General features: G+C 44.8%; 1 protein-coding gene across 1 annotated transcript in view; it reads right to left on the reverse strand.

Annotated features, from left to right (window-relative positions):
- hs6st1a (heparan sulfate 6-O-sulfotransferase 1a) overlaps nt 1-23,381 on the reverse strand; it is a 59,137-nt gene extending 35,756 nt beyond the window's left edge. Inside the window, exon 1 of the mRNA XM_083998321.1 lies at nt 22,374-23,381. Within this exon, the coding sequence (XP_083854447.1) occupies nt 22,374-22,873 (500 nt within the window). The 5' untranslated portion in view covers nt 22,874-23,381. The remainder of the gene's footprint in view (nt 1-22,373) is intronic.
- Nucleotides 23,382-23,749: the final 368 nt, after the last annotated feature.

Genomic DNA, 23,749 nt, shown 5'->3' on the forward strand with positions numbered 1-23,749 from the left:
CCACCGGCCGCCTGAATAGAAGGAAGAGGCCAATCCCTTCTGGGAGAGCCGAAATGTCCCAGCAGAGGGATGTCACACACACGTAGACACACACACACACACACACACACGCAGTGAAAAAGAACAAACACAGACAAAAAGACCTTCAGACCTTCAAAGTCAAGTTAACAATTAACTAGTTTAGTAAATCAGCACATGGAGTTTGTGTGTGTGACCTGACATTGTAATTGTGTGTGTGCGTGTTTGTGTGTGTGTGTGTGTGTGTGTGTGTGTAACTCTCTCGATCCGGCTTGTGTGAAGAGGCCAGGCAGGCCGGGCAGGGGAGGAGGAGGAGGATGATGGGATGAAGACAGCGAAGGTAAATAATGAGTCGCGGTGACACGGGGGTTACAGCGGCGTGTCCTAACAACTGAGTGACACTGTGTAAACATCGGACGACCACATAAAATCCCAAAACAATCACCGCGCCCGGGATCAATAGCTCAAAATGCCAACTCCTTGGCTCATTTACGGGGATGCAGAAGAATTAATTTGACAGATGACGAGTGGGGAAAAAATGAAGAGAAAGAAAAGGAGCCGAGTGGCACAAACAAAGCGGGGACGGGAAGGACGGCCAGTCAGGAGGACAAACTGAGAGGTGGACGACCTATTTATCGGATAAAAAAGGACGACAGGGAGGCCGGAAAACAGACAGGTGGACAGATGTATAAACCTGAGGAAGAGAGAGACAGAGAGAGAGAGATGGACCGGTAGACATATGGACATGTTGGTACTGACAGAGATGCTGGGAATCCGTGCAGCCGGGGGGACGGCGAGGCTTGACACCTGATTATAAATGAATGAGGGATGTGTGCTAAAAGAGGCTGACACTCAGGGGACAAGCAGACACAAACCCCTCGCGGAGAGATGCCGTCCCTGGAGCATAAGCAACCAGATGGACAGGTGGAGAAGGAAGAAGTCGCCGTGCCGAGGAGTGAATCCCAGATTTTTTTTTTTTTGCTTTTGTCTTCCTCCAGATCGTCGGGGCCAAAAAGCATCAGAAGCCACTCAAGTTGCACATACACACAGAAAGATACACACACACACACACACTTGCTCTCTCGCAAGCAGGTAGATAGAAAGATGGAGAAATTATAAGACGAAGTGACAAACACTGCAAAAAAAAAGTGTGAAAAGCGAAGAAGGGAGGGAGAGCGGGTGCGTGTCAGTGCCTGAAATAAGCCTGATGGCAGCTGTCGGCTTCTATCTGATGGAGGGGAGAAGAAGAGTCGGAGGGAGAGAGAGAGAGAGAGAGGGAGAGGGACGGAGAGAGAGATGAAGAGATGACAGAGTGAGAGCACAGGTAAGAAATGAGAGACGAAGGGAGAGAGACACAAGGAAACACTGAGGGAGGGACGGACTGGAAGATAGGAGAGGAGGAGGCAGAGATAGCATCTCTTATTCCACAGGGACCAACATCCCATTCCAGATATCCACAGCAGTCAACAACACTGTCAGAAACCATATGCCAGAAAGAGAGGATCCGTGTGTGTGTGTGTGTGTGTGTGTCTGTGTGTGTGTGTGGTAGGTGATCATGCATCGAAGTCACTTCACTTTCACCTCAAAGTTAAATTAATCAGAAGGAGATGTGGTAGAGATGACAGCTAACGTGTGTATGGTCATACATATGTATTAACGCATTAAAATGCAACGTTACCATCAACCCAACACACACACACACAATCTCAACCACAGAGATAAAAGAGTGGTGAATGGACAACATGTTCTAACCTCGATTCAGTGACAGTGAGAGAAAACAGTCAGAGTCTGAAGCTGCTTCCTCCTTCACACTGATTCTGCTTTATTACAACATTTGTCTCGTTTTTTGATGCTTTGATCATAATTTTGGAGGCCGGTCTATAAAAAACGGTGATGAATGGTTTGGGCATCAGCGATGGAGAAGAATGAAGTTACAAGACTCGTTTTCTCAATAAATTCTGCTTCTGAAACATCGGAAAATTTGGATTATTTTTACAAAGTGGTTGAGACTTCTGTGAAAACACCACTATGAGGGATCTAGTCGTCTAACTGTATGTTTAAAACCTGAAGATCAAGTGACTTTTACCCCTTTAAAAGAACATGACCTTTTTTTTTTACTTTAGATATAATGGCCAACACTTTGAAAATGTGATCTTGAATACATCCTGACCTGTAAATCCTACACTCTCTGTACTGAAGTGATGTTTTATAGCCTCCTGTCATTTTTCACCACTGTGCCACTTAATATAGTGTTGGTATTTTTATTTTTTTTGCACTGTGTGCATGAATGTCAATAAAAGCTAAAGTGCGGTGACAAAACACAGGCATAGAAAGCGCACAATGCACCAGTCAGATCAAAACAGGCTTTTTCTGTCTTATTTATTTAGTTGAATTATAAATAGATGAGGATACTTGTTGTCTGATTCTTTACTTTCTTTGAAGACTAAAAGGAACAGATCTGACCCTGTGATCCTTGTTGCTTTATTAGTCAGATGTTTGTATCTGGAGGGAGCGCTTCCTTAACAGCTAAACAAACATGACGCATCAGCATCTGCTGCGGATGTGGATCATTGCACTGATTACCGCTCTCCCCTTAGAAATTGTGCCTGTTGTCATCCTAATGTACAACAAAGGATTATCCCACTATTTATAAAATGAGATTCTGAATAATTAACTCAGCCCTTTTTTTTTTTTTTTTAAGTCAATTTCTCGGTTTTGCAATACGATTTAATTGAAACGGAAATTAAACCGCTGGGACTGTTCTGCATCGTCCGCCCCTGTTCAGCGCGGTGGAGATGGATGGTGGTCAGATCTCATCCTCGCTCCCAAAACAGTTTTCGCTCCAGAGGTGCAACGAGATTGTACTGAGCACACACAGCCCCCCTCTCAACAAGGTCCCCCGGTCCGATTGCTTTTGGTCCCAAGTGAAATTACACGGCCCAGTTTCTTATACGGCCCAATAAACTGAAATAAGGAGAAAGCACTTCTAGTTTGAAAAAAGCTGCTCCCAACTGATTTAGCTGTAGAAACGACCCCGGCTAAGGAGACACAGACACCGAGCGGCACTCTTCACGTTGGACTAGTGACCCAAAGAAATGCAGCAATGGGTGTGAAATGTGTATAAATCAGTTGATGAGAGAGAGAGAGAGAGGGCTGACAAAGGAAATCCAGGCCTTCAAAATAAAATGCAGGACAAAGTAGCTCCTTTTTCACATGGTAAAACAATTTCCCAACGCTTCACTTTGCCCCTGCTGATGCCTGCTTTTCATCACAGTAGGAATGTCAGTGTTAAATGCAATTGCTTTGTGTAGGTAAACAAAGCAAAGACCACATTTTTAAGCATTGGCAGGCAGTGCATTCACAGAGCAGGCTATATTCTCTTGGAGACACCTGTAGTGTAGCGTTGGGACTAACACTTAGACTACATGGCACAATTACAGCTCAGTGCTGCTTCATGTCATAGCAGTCATACCGATCGGTGCTTTCAATGACACGAGCAGAAAAAAAACGTGTTAAAGAAAATGTGAAGATGTTAACAATCCTTTCAAACCTCAAATAACTTTATGTAACAAGCTGGAAACAGGCTGTTCAGTCTGAAAACTAACATATCATTGCTGTTTATCTAGAGTTACGTCTCTGACCGCAGAGCAAATCAAAGTCCAACATTGACTCTTGCCAGTTTTACCTTTGGACCCGGCAGTTCCTATGGAAAATGTCAGGCTCTTTAGCTGCTAAATGTCTCACTAGCTCATCGCTAACTCTGTCGGCCTGGTGTTTGATGCTGAGCAGGAAGTGAAGTGTGGGTTTCGAAGAGGTTTTCTGCTGAAAAGCAGTGGGGAAAAAAAAAAAAAAAAAACACTGTCAAGAGCCGTGAGGATGAACCAAAACAATGAGCTGCAAAGTGCTTAAATTCTCACTAAGGAACTGTCGATATCTGTGGCTCTTCTACTAAAAAAAGGGAACCTCTTCCACACACAATTACACAGTTACCCTAAAAATACTGATCACTGCAGCTTTTATAAATGATTTGTGTGAGGGTTTTTTTGAGTGTGGACGCCTTCCTGCAGCAGGTCACCTCCGTGTTTAATACAGACCTATAGATAGACAGCTTTATTTGATGATTTCTTATAACTGCAACCTTCACGTCTCTGTATTGGGCCTCTGTATTACCTGCCTCTGTATTGGGACTGCAGGATGATTCATATAAAGAAAGGGCAACTCAATACTGACTGCTGCTTTTTCCAAATCGCCAGAGGCTGTCTTTTTCTTTTTTATTAGTATTATTATTATTATTGAATGCAAAAAAAAAAAAGAGAGAGCTTCACAGCTTCCTAGGAAACTTATTTTGGTGCTGTGAAGGATATTATAGCCAGTAAACAAAGATACAAAGTGAATAAAACCCTTTAAAAAAGTTCAATCCTGAAGCACCTGCACTTTCATTTATGCATTATGTATTATTCTTAAGCAGCCAAATTTGAATTCAGATATGGGGAGAGAGAAAATAAATAAATAACAGAGTCGAAATGCAGTGCAACTCATGCCAAAGTGCACAATTCACAAAAGAAAAAAAAGGCTCTCATGTTTTTGTCAATACTGCACAAGCCTTTCTCTCACCCTCCAGCTAATGCCGTCTTGAAATAACCTCACAGACCTCTAATAAAAATATTTGTAAAAAAAAAAAACGCACAACACATTTTAAAAAATCGCTGCCACACATGAAACATTTTGATCCTTTAGGCTGTTTTGTGACCGACAACTCTGTGTGTGAGTTTGTGTGTCAGCTCTAACCCTGCCGGTAACAGAGTTCCCCTCTCTGAGCCGTGTGAAGGAGACGACAGGTATGGATGCTGGGAGTTTATGTTAAACATTAGAAATCTGTGCTTTGAAACAGGTGACAGCTGCTCTTATAAAAAAAAAAAACACACAAAAAAAACAAAACAACAACCCTGACAGACAGAGGAGACACCTCGGAAACAAAATGCTCTAACTTTATCGGTATTTTATACATGAACAGACGCGTAATTCTTCCTCTTCAAACTGGATATTGTGCTTCATTATCATGACAATGTTGTCAGAACTGATTTATCAAAGAACTGTTTATCTGAGTTTTGCGGCTAGGGTGTGTGTGTGTGTGAGTGAGTGTGTGTGTGTGTGTGTGAGTGAGTGTGTTGTAAAGAAAGTTGTAAAGGGCATTGTAATGGACCCCTGTGTGCAGTTGTTCATCTCAACCACTTCAGACAAGGCTCCAAAAGGCCAGAACACCATGTCCGACCTTTTCACCCCTCCTCACACACACACACACACACACACACACACACACACACACACACACACACACACACACACACACAGTCACACACACAATACACACTCTCTGAAACGCCAAAAGGGCTGACCTCTTTACGCTGATTAACATTCCATAGGGGGAGGAGGGGGAGACGAAGAGATACTTTTCCTCACCTTCTTGCCCTCCTCCCCCCCAACCCCCCCTTTTAAAAAACTCCATCCCTGCTTTCTTTTTGCTCTCTCTACCTCCAACTGCTCGCTCCATCTCCCCTTTCAATGCCGTCTTTCTTTCTGTTTGCCTACTTGAACGCAATTATCCCTCCATTCCAGTGTCCTCTTCCTCCTCCTCCTCCTCCTCCTCGGTGGTGGCGCTTTTATTAAGCTCTTTGTACGTCTTTCTACCGCCATCTCCACTTTCTCCATTTTTAAGGTTAATGTGTCTGTACATGTACGTGTGTGTATGAGTGTGTGTTGTGCAGGCATGTCAGGGCAGGCATGTTACTAAGCCTACAAGAACTTGAATGACTCACCACATTGGACAGATAGATAGATAGATAGATAGATAGATAGATAGATAGATAGATAGATAGATAGATAGATAGATAGATAGATAGATAGATAGATAGATAGATAGATAGATAGATAGATAGATAGATAGATAGATAGATAGATAGATAGATAGATAGATAGATAGATAGATAGATAGATAGATAGATAGATAGATTCAAGTGAGCCAGTTGACTTGACAAATTTCTGTGTATGCAGTTTCTTATACACGTGTGTATGTGTGTAAGAAGCTGCATACACAGAATCACTATCTATCTATCTATCTATCTATCTATCTATCATTTTCATTCTGGCATATAGGAATAACAAAAAAACAAAGCAATAGCTGTTTCATTAACTATTCCACACTTCCCCTGCTTTATTAAGTTTATTACTCATGTACGACGGCACACCTGCTCTTAGAGCTTTCGGTGTCCGTTGGTGTGCGCTGGCACGTGGCAGCTTGTGTGTGTGTGTGTGTGTGTGTGTGTGTGTCTGCTATGGTGAAGCTTTGCCCAATAAAGACTGTGTGAGAGTGTGGACATGGTATTTGACTCTTGAAATCCAAACACTGCGGTTTGCCGACACGCCAGAGCTCGTGCCAGATCCTTGATGGATTCCCTGTTGGTGCAATTTCTCTTCTTCACTTTGATTCCTCTGCTCTTTTATAAAAACACACCGATGACAAGAGAAGAGCTCAGGTGTTTAATTAGCTGAGTGAGATTCTGTTAATGCTACACATGTGCGTTTCCTTTGCTTTGCCACGTACATACAGACAGGTGAGACAATCATAGGAAACAGCTTTATGCAACACCACGATTAAATACAGCTCCCACGTAAACCAGAGCTTAATTAACACTTGTCAGCCACGGTGACGGGACAAAGTGAACATCATAAGCTCAACAAAGGTAAAAGTTATCAAACAGCGTCTGTAATGGATTTCATCGTCTCCATAATGAACTTCTAACTGTAACGCAGCATCGCTGTTAGCTCCTGACTCCATGTCGTCCCTCCAGCCGTATAGAAAGGTAACTTTCAGGTCAAATCCATTCCCAACTATATTATCTGCCATTTCACCTTAAATTATATCTACTCGTCCTATTACAAGCTGATTGAGAGTTGAGCTCAAACAGCGAAGCTGATTAAAGGTACCCGGTGGAGTGGGTTTTTTTCCCCACCAACCACCACTGGCAGCAATATGAGGCGATGTGAGTCCTTTTATGTTTGTTCCTTCGTGTCAATGGTTTCACATCATTGAACTGATCTACAGGAAACACATTTGGTGAGACGAGGCGAATGTAAACAGAAACTTCATTTACAAGAAACTCCACCAGCGCCTCTAACACATCAGCTGGATATTTATCGACAGCTATTTTGATCATCCATAAATCATCTTTTCCATCAAAAGCATTACACAACCAACATTATTATCCATTTACAGCCTTTCAGCTGTGACGATTTGATTATAAACTTATCACCAACTGATATTTCATAAAGGAAAACCATAAGGGAGAATGTTTGTTTTCTAAAACATAAAGAAAAGGTTGAGTGAAGACCTTAGTTGCTGAGATTAAAGGACATTTTCAAACTCCTTAATGTCTTTGGGTCCATGTGAAAGCTTCGTAGGAGCAAAAATGATCTGATAAATCTGACATCGAGCTGCAGACGAGCAGTCGAACATAAACAAACCCCTGCTTGTTGATTAGGAAAGTCTAATCTGGGTAAAAGCTCACACACGCACACAGACGAGGCGAATCACAAAAGAATCCTCCTTCACACAGAAAAGTGAACAACAACACACATACACAAAAAAAAAAACAGACTGAGGCGAGCGGCACACAGAGCGTGACAGACTTTCAGTTATGACTTATTACTTGGGGGAGAAAAACAAATAAGCGATGGAATAATGAAGAGACAAAAAGACGGATGAAAAGAAACCTGGCACACCTACGAGCAAACGCATCTTTACAAGTCGGGCAACCGTGCATACAAGACCACACAGCCACATGCCTGTGTAGACAAAGACGGAGCAATCAACAAAAAGAAAAGCATGCATATCTGTGTGTGTGTGTGTGTGTCTGTGTGTGTGTGAGAGAGAGAGTGCGTTTGTGTGTGCAGTTGAGTGTGAGCCAGACTCCAGCTGAGAGGGGAAGCAATAGCAATTCCCACTGACCTGAAAACTAGCTTGCCAGCCACCTCAAAATATAGAGGAATGGGGGGGAGAAAAAAAGAAGGAGAATGTCAGTGAGCACGAAAGGCGATGAAAATACAGAAGGCGAGATTTAGAAACACAGAGAGAGAGAGTGGCCGCGGCCGCGAAGAGAAGATTTCAAGGAAAACACACGCCCAGGTGCAGCGAGGGATTACGGGAAGGAACAGGCCCCGACACCCCTTTGTACTGCCGGCTCATGGGAAAAGAATGAGAGGGGGAGAAAGACGAGATAGACAGAAAGAAAGAAAGAAAGAAAGAAGACGGGCGGACAGAAAAAGGACGAAGGGATCATGTGTGCTGCATCTGTACACACCCAGCGAGGAAAACAAAAAGTGTGAGTGTGTGTAAGTGTTGAGAGTGACTCTGTATGGGTGTGTGTAGATGTGTGGGAGTGTGTCCCTTTTTTGCTTTTGTGACTCCCGAGGTTCCCCGCGGTCAAGAGCGGATCCTCTTTCTCTCTCGTGCCCTCCTTTCATGCACTCATTCCCCCTCTTTTTCCCCCCTCTCTCTCTCTTTTTTTTTTTTTTTTATACACTCACTCCTCGTTCCCTCCCTCTCTTTTAGCGCGGCGCTGAATGGCCCTCTCTCTCTTGATGAGTGACTGATGAATGAAGTAGCTCTTTGAAGTCAAGAGTCACAGCAAGGCTGGTCAAGCGTGAAGAGATGCTGGACAAAAACCGGCGGAGGGAGAAGGGAGAAAGGAAGGAAGGGAGGAAGAGGTGGAAAAGAAAAGGCTGTGTAGGAGGAAGGGGAGGGGGGAGGGTATATTCAACAAGGGAAAACGTCAAACAGTGAACATCCATAAAGTCAGTTGAGGGACGGGGGCAGAATGTGTGTGGCAGCGGGGAAAAGAGAGAGAGAGAGAGAGAGCGTGGTCTGCATTTTTGCATGAGTGCCTCCAAGTATTTGCATTGTGGCGCCCGACATGCAAAAAGGACCGGCCTCACGCAACCCAAGACCTGATGAGGAGTCATCTTCTCTGCAGCAGTACACTGGCCCACCTGGGGGTCTTTGGTTTTCTCACGGTCCTCGAACGCCTCAGCGCTGCCTTCGTCTTTTATTTGCTGCGAACGCTCGGAAGCAAAAAACAAGACGTAGATTTTCTTAAACGGCGCGCTAACTGTGCTACTTCACTTTAATTACTTTCAGTGGTTTTCCTCTTGTTCTTCGAGCATTGCAGTCATTGTTTTGGTTTTACTATTGCCTTCTGCAAATGATTAAGCCTCTTTTGTCTTATGTTCTTGGCATTTTTCTTTTGTTTAGTCGTGTTAACTACTTATTTCTTCCGTTCGATCCCACTCCCCCTGCTGCCCTTTAGTGAGGAAAAAGGATTTTGCCTTCAATAGGACGTCAGTGTACACAGGGATTTGTTTTGAACCCAGTTCCTTGATTAAAGAAAGCTTAAATTAAACAGAGAGATCTTTTAATTTACCCGGGGCACAATGATACATTCATTTCTGAAAGCTCCTTGACAGTGGGGGCAACATTTGTAGGAAATGTCTGAGCTGCCACCAACAGTTTGTTGGCCTATTATGAATGACGCCAGTGTCTACGACTGTTTGCTGTTGTGTCAATGGCAGCGATGTGACAGGTGGTCGATGGGAAGACTGTCTCACAGTCATTCTTTCGGTTTGATTTGCCCAGCGCTTGAGGTCAAGAGGTCAAATTTTAACAACACGCAAGAACCAAATAGTAAATGATTCATACGCCTCAGACTGGTAGCCGGTGGGAGTCGCAGTCGACTGATTTATCCTCCAAAGATAATTTATATCAGCACTTGGGAGCAATTTTGCACCACTTTTGGTCCGGACTCCAATATCTTAACAACTGTGGAACAGATTGCTGTGAAATTTTGCACAGACATTTACGGTCCCCAGAGGATGAATCCTACTGACTCATTATGATCCTCCGGCAGCACGAGCAGGTTCATATTTGTGATTCAGAGAGATATGCCTTTAGGACTGTTGGGTGGAATACAATGCTTTTTTCCCTCATGAACACTTGTGATCTGAATCAGAATTAGGTTTATTGCAGAGTAGGTTTTCACATACGAGCAACTTGCTATGGTTTGGCCACAGAAAAATAAACACAGTACGAGCCCTAAACAGAATTTTTTTCTCAATAAAATAAACATCCATCCACCGGCTATACTGCTGATCTGTGCAGCGTCACAGGGGGCCAATCCCAGTTAACAGAGGGCAAGGATATGATACACCATATCGAGACAAATAACGCGCACTTGTGCCAATTTAGAGTTACATATAAACCTCATGTGTAGGTCTTTGTACTGTGAAAGCCAGAGAAAAGCCAGACAACCCACACAGGTACAGAGGCTCCAGGCCTGTTGTTGTGAGGCAACAGCACTGACCACTGCACAACTGTGCTGAAATACAATAAATGATCTACAGCATAGTCAAAAAAAAGAAAAGAAAATCATTAAAAATACACAAATATGTGCAATGTGCAATAACGACGAGGGAATGTGCAATAGCTGCATTCTGTACGGTATGAAAAACAACAACGTGAGAAATGCGCGGGTAAGAAAGTGATCAAGGCTGCCAGTGAGTTACTGTGCAGCTTCAGCTTGGTTTTCATTGCAGCATCACATCATTTGTATTAAACCGAGTCTCCAGCCGCAGACAGAGTCCAGAGTGAAGGCGGCGGCCAACGCTGAAGCCTGAGCGAGGAAGAGGAAGCTCGTTCGCAGATTATCTAAAAGTATTTGCCTTGATCGGAATCTTTATGAGCAGCTGATGAATCTATTAGTCTCGTCCGGTATCGACTATAAAACGCACACATGAGCCTTTTAAATGTAAGACACCCGCACACTGACTCCTGAAAATAGTCTTCCCCTCAGCGGGACCGGGTTTTCCCTTCCTATTAAACTCTTAACAGCTCGTCTATGTGCTTGTTAGGACAACCCAAGGCAAGATCTGAAATATTGATACATTTTGTGTTTTTTTTTCCTCCTGTACTAATCTTCTAAATGCCACAGCAGTATACATTGCATGCGTGGCAGCTAGCGAGAGAGATTCAATAGGGTTTTAAGTGAGTGGAGTCTAATATAAAGTAATAAGAAATGGGAGCAGGTGGAGGTTTAGTCTCCTTCTCAAAAGACACTTTGACAGACAACTCAAGGCTGTCAGCAGGTTTATTACATGCCGTAAGGGATCAAACCGGAGATTTCACTTTTACAAGACGACTTCCCAAACTTATCTTGTTAAGTTTCACAGCAGATTTTTAAAAAATGAGTTGAGTTGAGATCTAATATTACCTTCATAATTTTGGCAATCACCCTCAAGACCAATGCATTTTTCTATTTAAAAAAAAAAAAAATTATATCTGTGCACGCAAAGGAAATAGAAATGAAAAAAGAAAGTGCAGCTCCCCAGGGTGAGTGAGAGAGAACACTACACCCCTCCCGTGTTTATCTCAATCTCACATCAGATCAGATCACTGGCGGATAAAAGCCCTTCCTGACACATCACTTCCTCTCTCTGGAGGAAGCCGACACGTGCTGGGAACCCAAAACGACAGTGTGGTGGTGGCGGAGGATGAAGAAGTGAAAGTTTTTCTGACAGATAGCGAGAGAGAGTGAGAGAGAGAAACCAGGGGAGGGGAGAAAAGGGGGGGAGAGAACAGCAGAAGGGAGGGTTAGGGGGGTGTCGGGGGATGAAAGTGCATAGCGAGAGAGAAAAAAGGTGAAACCTACATACTCGTGGCCCAGATCCACGGTGCCGTGTAGGGTGAAGAGGAAGACGGAGGAGGAGGAGGAGGAGGAGGCAGAGCAGTGAGAGACAAAGAGGTGAAGAGACACTAAGAATAGTATAACTGGATTAGCTTTAACACTGACCTTTATTCAGCAGGGTGACACTCTCCCGCTCTCTCAATTGCTCTTTACAGCAGTTACAGAAGAGGCTTGTCCTACTTTTGCACTGTTTAGCTCCACAACGGGCCGCGCTGAGATTTCCAGATGAGGCGACTTATTTATTTAACCCTTGTTAGACCAGATGGTGTCAGTTTTATGAAAGAGCCTGCCTGTGTTTAATATGTGGAAGGGGGGTGGTGGTGGTGGTGGTGGTGGTGGTGGTGTGTGGGTGTTTGTGTCATGAGAGCGGCTACAATATAATTTACTGTTCTCATCAAAATCACTTTTTGTAAATGTAATTTTCACAGGACGGCAGCTGGCATTTTGATTACGTTACTGACAGCGTCTCGACAACTCGAGTGTCTGTGGTGTATGTGCTCTGATAAAGAGATGCCCCACTCAACAACAACAAAAAAAAACCTGACACAGCAAACTGAAAGTAGGAAAAAGTGAGTGAGTACAATTCCCCAGAACAAAACACAAAAACCTCATTTCATGCTACCATTGGCGTCTTTCTCAACAATCATGTGACTTGGTTTGTGTGTTAGTTTCACTATAGTGTTTCAGTTTTTTGTAGTTCACTTCTGTAATATAACAGGATCAGAAAACGATAGGAGGAAGAGTGCGCTGGTAAACAAAACCAACTCTAGAACTCAAGTTATAATAATAGCGAAGGTATAAACATTCAACTTCCTAAAATAAGTAAATAAATAACTCATAATGGCCGTGATAATTCACATGAAACTTAGAAGGTAAACCTCAGGAACGTGCTTCTTTTTCCACAAACGAGAACAGAAACACTAGTTCAGACACCTTTCACATATTATTTATTATCAAACTTATAAATCTCACCAAGCTTCACTTGTAAGTTGACTCTTTCTCCAACTGACCGTTTTTTTATAATAAAGAGACCTCAAAAAACAAGCAACTGCATTTGACCTATAATAATTAACTGAAGGTGCGGTTACTGACATTTTCTGCAACTTTCAACCTCAATTAAAGCTGACGGGCTTCAGAAGTCAGTTACACGTAGCTTCAAGCTGATAAACGGACCTCGAGTAAAAATATTTTTTTGTCAAAGAAAAAGTCAAAAAATCAACTAAAGTGATCAAGACACTGCTTTTAGTTGACCTCATCCCTCTGTTTTTTATGCTTGGTACAAACTCTCCTTTTCCATGCAAAGGCCCCCAAACGGCATTACCGAGTTTGAGGCGTGATGTCAGGCGCAAACCGCCAGGTCAACACTAAAGGTTTATGACATCATGAATTATATTTTGACTGTCAAGCAAAATAAGGTTTTTAATATGTTATATTATTATGAATTGTATTTCTTAATAATTCTCAGAATATAATAATTCGATTTTATTTTGTTATTCACATTTTTTCTTATCTTCCCTCTCATTTGCTGAGGACTCCCTAGCAATGTTGGGCCCCCCACCCCAACAATGAAAACCACTGTCATAGATTACCATACAAGGCCTGGGCATTTATTAGAAAAATATAAAAAGGAGGGTATTGGTTAATTCAGAGCTTTTTTTTAATAATTTAGCTTTAAGTATGAAAAAGACAGCTCATGCCAGCAACAGAGACTTTTAGTTTGCGCACAGTCACACACATCAAATCACCGTACACACTTGAGAACACAGATTGCACGGGCTGCACATTCACACAGCATGGACCCACAGACATGCAACCGCAGCTTGAATGCACAAATGAAGGCACATACACACAGTCACAGACACGCACACACAGACACACACACACACACACAGAAAAAAAAACATGTACAGCTTCAAAAAGGAGCAACTGTGGAGATGTACGGCTCTGCCCTGGAGTGAAGCAGACAAACCAAGTGTAGCAGAACGAGGAATCTCTGTGTTTTTTTTCGCTTCTGTCTTTCCATGAATGGCATCAGCACTTTAGCTGTTCTGGTGGGGCTCTAACATGCACACACAAACACACACACACACACGCATGCACACAGACAAAAGCCGCTGGCATCCTGGGATGCCATGATGGTCAGAAAAATGGAGAGGGGCCTGATGGGAAAGAGACAGGGTGAGGTGAAGGGAAGGATGCAGACACACAAACGCTATCATTCATTCTCTTCTTTTGGGGATTTGGTAAAAGTTAGCTCACTGTGTGTGTGTGTGTATGTGCGTCTAAAGAGGAGACAGTCCCAATCAGTTAAAACTCCTCCCCCTAATTCAAAGAGGCAGTATGGGATTTGCATTTTTCCCACAATTCAATTAACACGCTTGTCAGCCTCTCCTCTACTCGTTCTTCGTTCCGTCCTTTGGCCATCTCCCGCTCGCACACACATACAAACACTCTCCCACAGACACGCACACACACAAACACACATTAGCATCATGAATAGATGCATTTATTCATAAACGCACACATGCAGCAAAATGGATGCATTTATTTGTTTGTTTACAAATAAATGAGGAGGCGCTGGGGGGGGGTGATGGATGAGGAGAAGCTCCCGGGTCACATCCTGTCTGGACTTGTCACATGAAAAAGACAGCGCTGTGAGAGGATGCAGAGAGAGCAGTGCCTGGGCATGCCTCTCTCTCTCTCTCTCTTCGGCCTCTCTCCATCTCCAGGAGAAGTGAAGGAGGAGAGGGGGAAAAAGATGAGAAGTGTCATCAAAGAATAGGCGACTGTGGGTGTTAAAAAGAGAGACAGAGAGACACTCTGGGATGGTGGGGGTGGGGGGGGGGGGGGTCGATATGTGGCAGGAGACCAGACGTCGGAGACAAGGCCAAACCCGATTTAGAAACCAGGATCTAGGATCAGCCACAGACGCGCTGACATTGCCGTGGGAGAGCGGCTAATGACTTCAGCTCGCCTCTTGTCTGATTAATAGCCTGTAATCCCATTCTCATGGAGAGAGCATACCATAGCATTCTGCGGCAGCACCAACTCATTAACCACTATAGAAATGCCCACTAATCACTCAACCCCGCTCGTAGCTTTGCTATAGCACGGCTAATGCTAGGCTAGGCTAATCAATAGGCAGTAATCCTGTTGGCGGAGCTGCAGCAGCGTAGCGCCCCTCATTACCAGACCCATGGAAATGTCTGCTAATCATTCACCGCACGGTTATTTGTCCACAGGGCCGAGGAATCACTTTGGTGGTGGTGGCGGTGGGGGGAGCAGCAGTGGTGGTGGTTGTGGTGGTGGAGGGGGGGGGTGACATTTGACAGTCAGCGGCAGAGGGTGGAAGAGACAGAGTGACACACAGAGCCACAGAGGCTGTGTAATGATTAAGAAACACATCACTCTAGCTTTTCTTTACTACTCTCTCTCCCTCTCTGCCGTCTTTGTCGCGGGTACAGGCCGGATGGGTCTGGAAAGGCTCTGCTCTGTGTCAGCATCATTCACTTTGGATCAATCAATGAAGGAAAAAAAAAAAAAAAAAACCCTCACAGATCCATAACAGCTAATCAATGATGTAGGCTCGCAGCAGGCAGAGCAATGATGATAACCCCCTCGTAGACCACCAATAGAGACCGTCGTCGTCGCATTGTCGGCGGTCAAGCGGATCCCTCTGCGTGTTCTGTCTTTAAGAAGCACCGAGGTGAAACAGAATCAATGGCCACATCAGTCTTAACTCAACTTGACCGTACTGGTTTTGTATTCTGGACAGCTTCAGTTAAAGTAGATACATGACCACACTTTTTCTTTTTTTTTTACCTTCACATTTTTCAACAGTTTGGTTTTTAATGAGGCCATTTGCACCCCTGGCCTACTGTAGCAAAAAAAAAAAATGGCTGAACAACAGGGCATCAAACTAAAAAAACCTCCACTGTTTGTGTAACACAAGGGGCCCGGGTAAAGGTATCCACATCCACCTCCAGCACCTCCAGAGCTAAACTATCTCTCCAACTTTGAATTGCAAGGCGAGGTCGAGTTTATACGTGACGCTGACCCGAGGCTGAACCTGAGCTGAACTCCTGTAGTGGAGAGGAAGCAGCCGTGTAGCTGGGAGGCCTGTCAACACTCGCCTAAAGCCACTGAAGAAGAGAAAAAAAACACACATAGGGGCTGTATCTCAACCTATTGTGAGCGTGATTGCATGAGTCGACCGCCCTTTCACTAGTATGTTGCGAGAAGCGGTGCATTAAAAACACAGAGAGCCACTCACGCAGCGGCTTTATGTGCTCTTCTTGGTGCATGGGCTGATCTGGTGCTGAATTAAGCCTGTAATTAAAAAGGTAGGATATCATTTGAGTGAGTAATCTAATCATTTTATTCAGAGCTGCTTTTGAAAACAGAAGTAAAAACATCTAAATGTACAACGAGCAAGTGATCAAGTGCAACGGAGGATCAAATTACTGGTGTTGCAGACGAGGTGAGCGTCATGATAATCAGCTTTTGTTATTCTTCTTGTGAATGACTTGATGGTTCAGTGCTCTGGTTTCTAACCTGTGGGTTAAATTTAAAAAAGGATTGCAGGTTGATTAACAAGTGTGGAAGACCTGCAGCATGATTTTTTAACAATTCTAGCCAATGCAAATAAAACAGCACGAGACGGAAGAACTGAAACTCTTCATGACTTCATGTCCCAGGTTGAATGTAGGTAAATGAAGCTCTGTTTTGAGGAAGTGAGAGGTCAAAAGAGATTGGAAAATAAGTGGTTTAGTGGTTTAAATGCCAAATAAAGAGCTACTAAAAACCAAATGCTGTCTTTAAATGACTCACTATGACAAAAATAATTCAAGTTCTAATGATGGCTAAGAGTCTGTAAGCAGCATTTTGTTTGTCATTTCAGACATTTACCACGATAAGTTCATTAGGCCTCGTCCACATGGAAACAGAGCTTTCCAAAAAACTACCTTTACTTTCTTCGTTCTCAAAAAGTTTTCCGTTAACATAACTTTGTTTCAAGAAATATCTGCGTACACATGACCCAAAACGCTGGTAGTGCATGCATATGCCAGGCCTGTATGTGGCGCTCTAACACTTCCACGCTGTATACAAACTCCAAAGGTTACAAGTTGACAGAGGGGCCCGGCAGTAGTCCGCCATTGTTGTTGTTGTTATGCGACGTCCAACAGTGTGGATCAGGTTACTGGTGACAGAGGTGGGCTATGACATCATCGTTTAACAAAAGATCTGTTTTGGTATCCGTTTCCAAGTGACCAAAACAATAAAAAAAAACTTTTGTGGATACTCCTAAACCTGTATTTGTGCGGACGACTCCTTAATCTTTTCATGGCTCCAGTATCAAAAGAAGAAAAGTGTTTCACTAAATGTACTTTTATTCCTCTCTGTGTGTGGACGTCGGGCCGGTCCAGGTGTTAAATCACCAGCTGGTTTCTAGTATAAGAGAAATGGGCTCATCCCATAAGTAAAATCCATCTAAGCCTGGTAAAACAGGCGGGGAATAACTGGCTGGAGGGATATGGGAATGTTTGTTGGGAATGCTGCGGCCGCATTGGAGGATGAGTGGACGTAACCAGCTTTGGAGCGCCCGGCCGCCAGCGCTTAAACCCGGCTAATCTGATTGGATTAACACCGACCTGCCTGGCTACACATGAGCGCATGCACGCACACACACACACACACACATACACACATTCAAACACACGCACGCACACACACACATTTGTACAACTATATGCCAATCAGCCAGGGCCGCCCGCCTCTGCAGCTTCCTGGAGTTCATCTGGATTCTGGGTTGTGCCGGCTGGCTGGCTGGCTGATGGCACCATGCTGGGGCCGCCACATGCACACGCATCCGCTCTCACGACACACACACACACACACACACAGAGCCATCTTAGAGTGCAGTGATTTGTGCTGTGAATCTGAAACAGACCTATTGAAAGAAGAGTAATGCCCAGTGCCTGACAACCGTGCTAATTGACTAGCCCCCTCCCCAGCAATGAAACTAAACGTTTTCACCCCTCCATCTTTTATCTTTTCAATCATTCCCTGACAGCTCTCGCCTCTTGTCCCACACTCATCCCCGTCCCGCATCATCTTCCTCATATTGCTCTTCATCATCGCCTCCCTCTATACGCCTCGGCCCCTGCAGCCCCTCCTCACGCCCCCCCCTTCTCCCTCTCCCTCATACTCATACATGTAATCATTCATTAGAACCAAGGCAGTTGTCCATTAGGCAAAGCGGCCATTTTGGAAATTGCAGCAAATCTTCCATGAAAAGACATTTCCTCTAATGCAGTAGTCACGCTCAGAGGGAGAGAGGGAGAAAGGGAGAGAGAGAGAGATGGCAAAGGAGAGAGAGAGAAAGACGAGGGGGCCGAGATGGATGGAGGAAGAGGAGGGGGGAGGGAGAAAAGGGGTGAGAGAGTGGGGAAAGTGAAGGAGTGAGATAGAGAGAAAGCCCCCCGGCCATAAAGCCACCAAGCGGAAAGCAAGCCTGCTGTTTGATTAGAGAGTGACACCATCACGGAGGGAAGGAAGGAAGGAGGGAGGAGAGGAGAGGGAGGAAAGGACGGGAGGAGAGGGAGGGAGGGGGGGGGTGTTTTAGAGAGGATGAAGAGGAGGCAGAGGAGAGAAAAAGAGAGAGAGAGAGAGAAACAGGCAGTGATTTGAGAGAGGACCGAGATGGAGGCAGTAAAATTAGCCCCATCACTTTGCTTACCAAGACGCTCGATGACACACTAGGATTAAAAACAGACACACAAACACTTGAGATGCACACACACACACACTCACACACAGGACAGATGGTATCCCCCATGTGAAAATGTAGCTCTAATTTAGTAAAGTAATAGGAACCTCCTTAACCAATTAGGAACCCCATTTCTAAGGCCGTGCATTAAAGTCTGTGTGTTTGTCTTACTCGCTCATTAGTGTGTGTACGCGCATGTGCTTGTATGTGTGTGTGTGTGTGTGTGTGTGTGTGTGTGTGTGTGTGTGTGTGTGTGTGTGTGTGTGTGTGTGTGTGTGTGTGTATTAGTATTTCCCATGGGATCAGTGAAGGACATCAAAACTGATACGAGAGGTGGGAAATGACAAATCCACTCTGAGTGGCGCTCTGCTGAGTAGCTATATGCGAGCTCTTTTTCTCCCACAATGCCACTGTTCGTCTCGATCTCATCTCATCACCGATCAAAGACAGACCTGTCTCTCCTATTACCAACCGTTCACCTCGCAGACGCTCGCTCCTGCTCAACGCGCCTTCCACTAAAGCTGACACATTTGTCACTGGACCAAAACTGAGCTTAATCCATCATAACGTTTTTTTCCCTCCCTCCCTCTCCCCCACAGTTTATGATACAGAGTATATGAAAAAAAAATCACCATATTCGATCCAATTTCCTCAATGTCTCCACAGACCCATACAGCCATGGCAAGAGGCCCAGTAATGTTACACACCAGCTTGAGGCATTCAGAGATATCTGAACAACTGTTTCTAAAGGGGCAACTGTTGATATATATTGTGTTTTATAAGTTTTAGGTTCTCACGCGTGTATAGCTACATGTGCTGATTCCTTGATGTTACGTGTTAGTAAACTGAATAAGCCTGAGTTTTGATCCTCCTGCTTCCTCTCGTGACTTTTACATCCTGCAACAGTTAAAACAAAAGCACATGTCCTTCTTTCCAACAAATACAGTCAATGTCGACTACAACTTGTCCATTGTGTGATTTTTTCTGTCATTCAGGAGATTATGCACTTGAATGCAGCTGATAGAAATGGTCCTAATTCAAGTTTATATTTTTTGCAGCGTCTGAGACGTTTGTGTAAAATGCACTTGACAGCTGGAAGAGAACACAGCTGCAGAGAAGGAGAGAGACAGAAAGAGAGCTGGAGCTCGACAGTAAAACTGCTGCTGCAGCTGCTGCGTGGTCAGAGATGTCTAGATAGGCCGTTTCCTCTCTCTCTCTCTTTTCGTGAAAGTTAAAAAAGACACAGCCCCTTCTATCTCCATCCACCACGCGGGCAGGTATGTGGAGTGTCAGCCGCTAAACGCTGACTGGGGGTGACAAGACTGTTTATCTCTCCGCCACACTGACAATACAGCACAGCACAGCACAGACTTGAAAGCTATGCGTACAACACTGCGCCAAGAAAATCCCCCTCGCCGCCGCTCTGTAAACACAGATGATCTTTTTCACACTTCCTCCGGCCTCCTCCTCGCCACACTGCTACTGCCCCCCCCCGCCCCAAGACAAATGTCCCTGAACAAGCACTGCCACATTGATACCAGGGAACGCGAGGACTTGAGCAAACTCGGGGAGAAGGTCGTGTAGAGACGAAGAAGAAGAAGGAGGAGGAGGAGGAGGAGGGGGCAATGAGACGGAACAAGACGCAAGAATAGGAAGAGAAAACAAAGAGAGTGTTTTCAGTTTCTCTTCGGAGGAAAGTAGAAGTAGCGTGTAATATGGAGCAGTGCTGACTTTCTTCAGGGTGCCATTAAGCCTATAGTCCCTTGTTTCTTCTGTCAGCAGTGATAGGATAGTCTATTATACCAGAGGCAAGATGCTCTCTCTCTCTCTCTCTCTCTGCTACAGTAGACCTTTCCCCATCTACTCCGTCTCCCTGTCGCTTTCTGTTCCCGTGGCTTCTGCAGGTGCACACACACAGATATGTATATACACAGTTACACACACACACACACACACACATTCTGGCTTTGAAAAAGTGCTCACAAAGTGATGAAAGGCCGTTTATCCTGCATCCACTGTGATATCTCAGCGCGCCATGCAGAATGGCCGGACGCGTTATCACCTCTGACCGGGGAAAACCACGGGAGTCAGGACCGACGCCAACAGCAAATACCACTGCTAGTGTGTGTGTATGTGTGTGTGTCCCAGCGGTAATAATCACCCGGATTAGAGTGGAGCCAAACCCCCGCAGGGCACCCCCTCCCCTCTTCCTCCTCCTCCTCCTCCTCCTCCCCCGGTCTCTACCTCCCCCTTACCGACCCAGCCCATCCCTGCCCTGCCCTGCCTTGCAGCGCTGAGCCCCCCCCAGTTGGAGCAGCAGCCCCCGGTGGGAAGCAGAGCAGCCGGCCTGTGACATCTCCAGCTCCGCGTCTGGCTGCCAGACAGTCAGATAGATAGATAGATAGTAGATAGATACATAGATAGTCACTCCTGTCTCTTCTTTAAAATTCCCACATCTCTCTAACGGCCCCTTTGTCCTATTGATCATTCCAAAAAAAAGAAGGAAGGAAAAAAAATCCTGCACAAGCTTAGACAATACAAAGACACATAACCCATTCAACAAGCATTCCCCTTTAACCACAAGGGTGCAGTGAAATGGAAGTTGATACAGCCGTCAATATGTCTGGGATGAGGGATGCAATACGCTGGCTGGCAACAACAATGGGCTAGGCGAGGAGGAGAAATGGGTTATAACTTAATAAGAATGCGCGTCGTGTCTGGATACCTTGCAGTCAATGTGAGGGATTATTACTGAATAGAAATGTTGCCTGGATGTGTTACACACACACACATGCACGCAGACACAGAGAGGATTCAGTGGGAGGAGGACACCCATCCTGATACTGTGGTGGCACCTATCAACAATTGTCAAGAGGCACTGTTGAGCTTTCCTCGTGTGCATTTGTGACAGGGCGGTGTTGAAATGTCAATCAACGTTTTGTTTTTTGTCTTTTCAATGTGCAGCCTATTATCAAGCCACTATTTCAGGAGGATGCTCTCCTTTCCGATTCCACGCCACAACATTAACAACAACGTCCCACCCAGCGAGGAGAGAAAGAAAACCCCCTTTTGATTAAGGATAACAAAGCGACCAATGTGGCATTACTCATTATAAAGACTGGAGGGACTTGTGTTGTGTGTTTGTAATTCAGTTATGGGGATTACAGCAAAAATTGTATTACCTTCTGTTATGTTGTACTGTGTTGTCTCTGGTGTCATAAATTGGGACTAAAAATAGCTGCATACTCTTGTAAAACTTTTGATATTTTGTGTGAAGAAATGCTTTTAAAAATTTACCATCAGATTAGGCCTATTATAATTGCCCCTCCAGAGGAATAAGACCGCATTAAAAGGCTGTTTTGTAGACCAGCCACAGATATGTACCGAGCAGGATTATCAAAGTAGATATGGGAGCGTGGGTAATTAAGTCATTTTTTTAAATTAGTTTGAATTTTAAGTTTTGATTTAGAGTGATTGGATTAAGTTTAAATCTTATGTGAGTTCACAGTGACCTTATGTAAAGCTCACTTTGACATCACTGCAATACTCTTCTAAAGGTTAGATATTATAACAATAATTAAGTTTAAAAGTTGCAATGATCTAGGCTAATAATCAAAAATTAAATCAAAAAGAGTTGCTGAAGGTTTTCCAGGCTCTGCACTACAGGTTTACAACCCCAACTCCCCTCCTCTCCTCTCCTCTCCTCTGCATGTGCTCGCCTCGCTCATAATCTATAGTCAATAATAATGCAATTTACATTTCCCCCCAGTTGTAAAGTTAACCTCTTAACTTACCTTTGATTTTTCTGCTTGTTCTCCTTCTTGTTGAGGACCCCCGGCACGCAGTTGGTGAGCTCGGTCCAGTCGGCGTGCAAGCCGCAGCTCCAGCCCGTGGAGAACCGGGAGAAGAGCCAGGTCTCCTTGCGGTTCGGCCGGTAGCAGGTACACTTCTTCTGGCCCGGTCTGCAGTCGCACGGGACCTCCAGGCGCACATTTTGCACCAGGTGTCTGCCGAAGGTAGTCCCGCCGGTCTTCTGGATGTGCAAAAACACAATCACGTCCTCCCCCTTGATTTGGAAATCAATCGTCCGCTCCAGGTCCCTGACGGGGAAGTAGTATTTCTTAACGTAGTGGGGGTCCGGAGTCGGGAAGATGTCCCCCTCGTCCTCCTCCGTGAAATAACCGTGCGGGGAGCCGAAATTGATCACCCCGGGGGCCACGTACTGATAGAGAATCAGCATGAAACACACGGATCCGACGACGATCAACAAGAATTTGCTGCTCCTCTCGACCATGTTCCCTCTTCCCAGTGCGGTTCCTGCAGCACGCTACCATTTCCCAGTCAAGCCGACAACAGGGAGCTGCAGCAGGGCGCTCGGCTTCTTCATGCTCGCTCCTTCCTTCCTCCTCCTTCTCCTCTATTTCTCCCTCTCTCTCTCTCTGTTGCTTGCTCTCTCTCTTTCCTTCTGCCAGCCAAAAGCAAAGCAAAAGAAACACACGCTCACAACACAACACAACGCAACACAACGCACACAGACACAACACACTTCTTCGTTTTCGGGGGGCTTCAATTCAATTCAATTCAATTCAAGAAGAGTAGTAGTGGCTCATTCCGCTTATACGAGACGACCGGCGAAGTTGGCTCATCGTTTCACGCAAGACCCCCGTTCAGCGGCGTGAAAGACGCATTGTAAACTCGGTTGTTGAAGACGAAGAAGCAGAGTAGACCCCCCCTCCCGCTGTCGTCGTCGTCGTCGACCCTCCCCCGTTTACTTTACTTTGGTTTCTGGGCTTCACCACTACCACCGCCGCACGGACTCACTGCTGCATCTCCATGGAGCTGTGTTCCCCGGATGCAGCCCGACGAGGACTACTATACCTTTTCAACCTCTCTCTCTCTCCCTCTCTCTCTCTTAAAAACACGGTGAAAGGGAGAGTCGCGTTTAATTTATTGGTTCACACGTAACGACCGCGTCATCCGCCAGCAGCCAATAGCAAGTAGCCTATAGAATAGATAGATAGATAGATAGATAGATAGATAGATAGATAGATAGATAGATAGATAGATAGATAGATAGATAGATAGATAGATAGATAGATAGATAGATAGATAGATAGATAGATAGACTTTATTCCAGACTCCGGGTCCATATATAAAAACACACGAAAGT

Source organism: Trachurus trachurus (genome assembly GCF_905171665.1).
Source record: "Trachurus trachurus genome assembly, chromosome: 22".
Taxonomy (NCBI): Eukaryota; Metazoa; Chordata; class Actinopteri; order Carangiformes; family Carangidae; genus Trachurus; species Trachurus trachurus.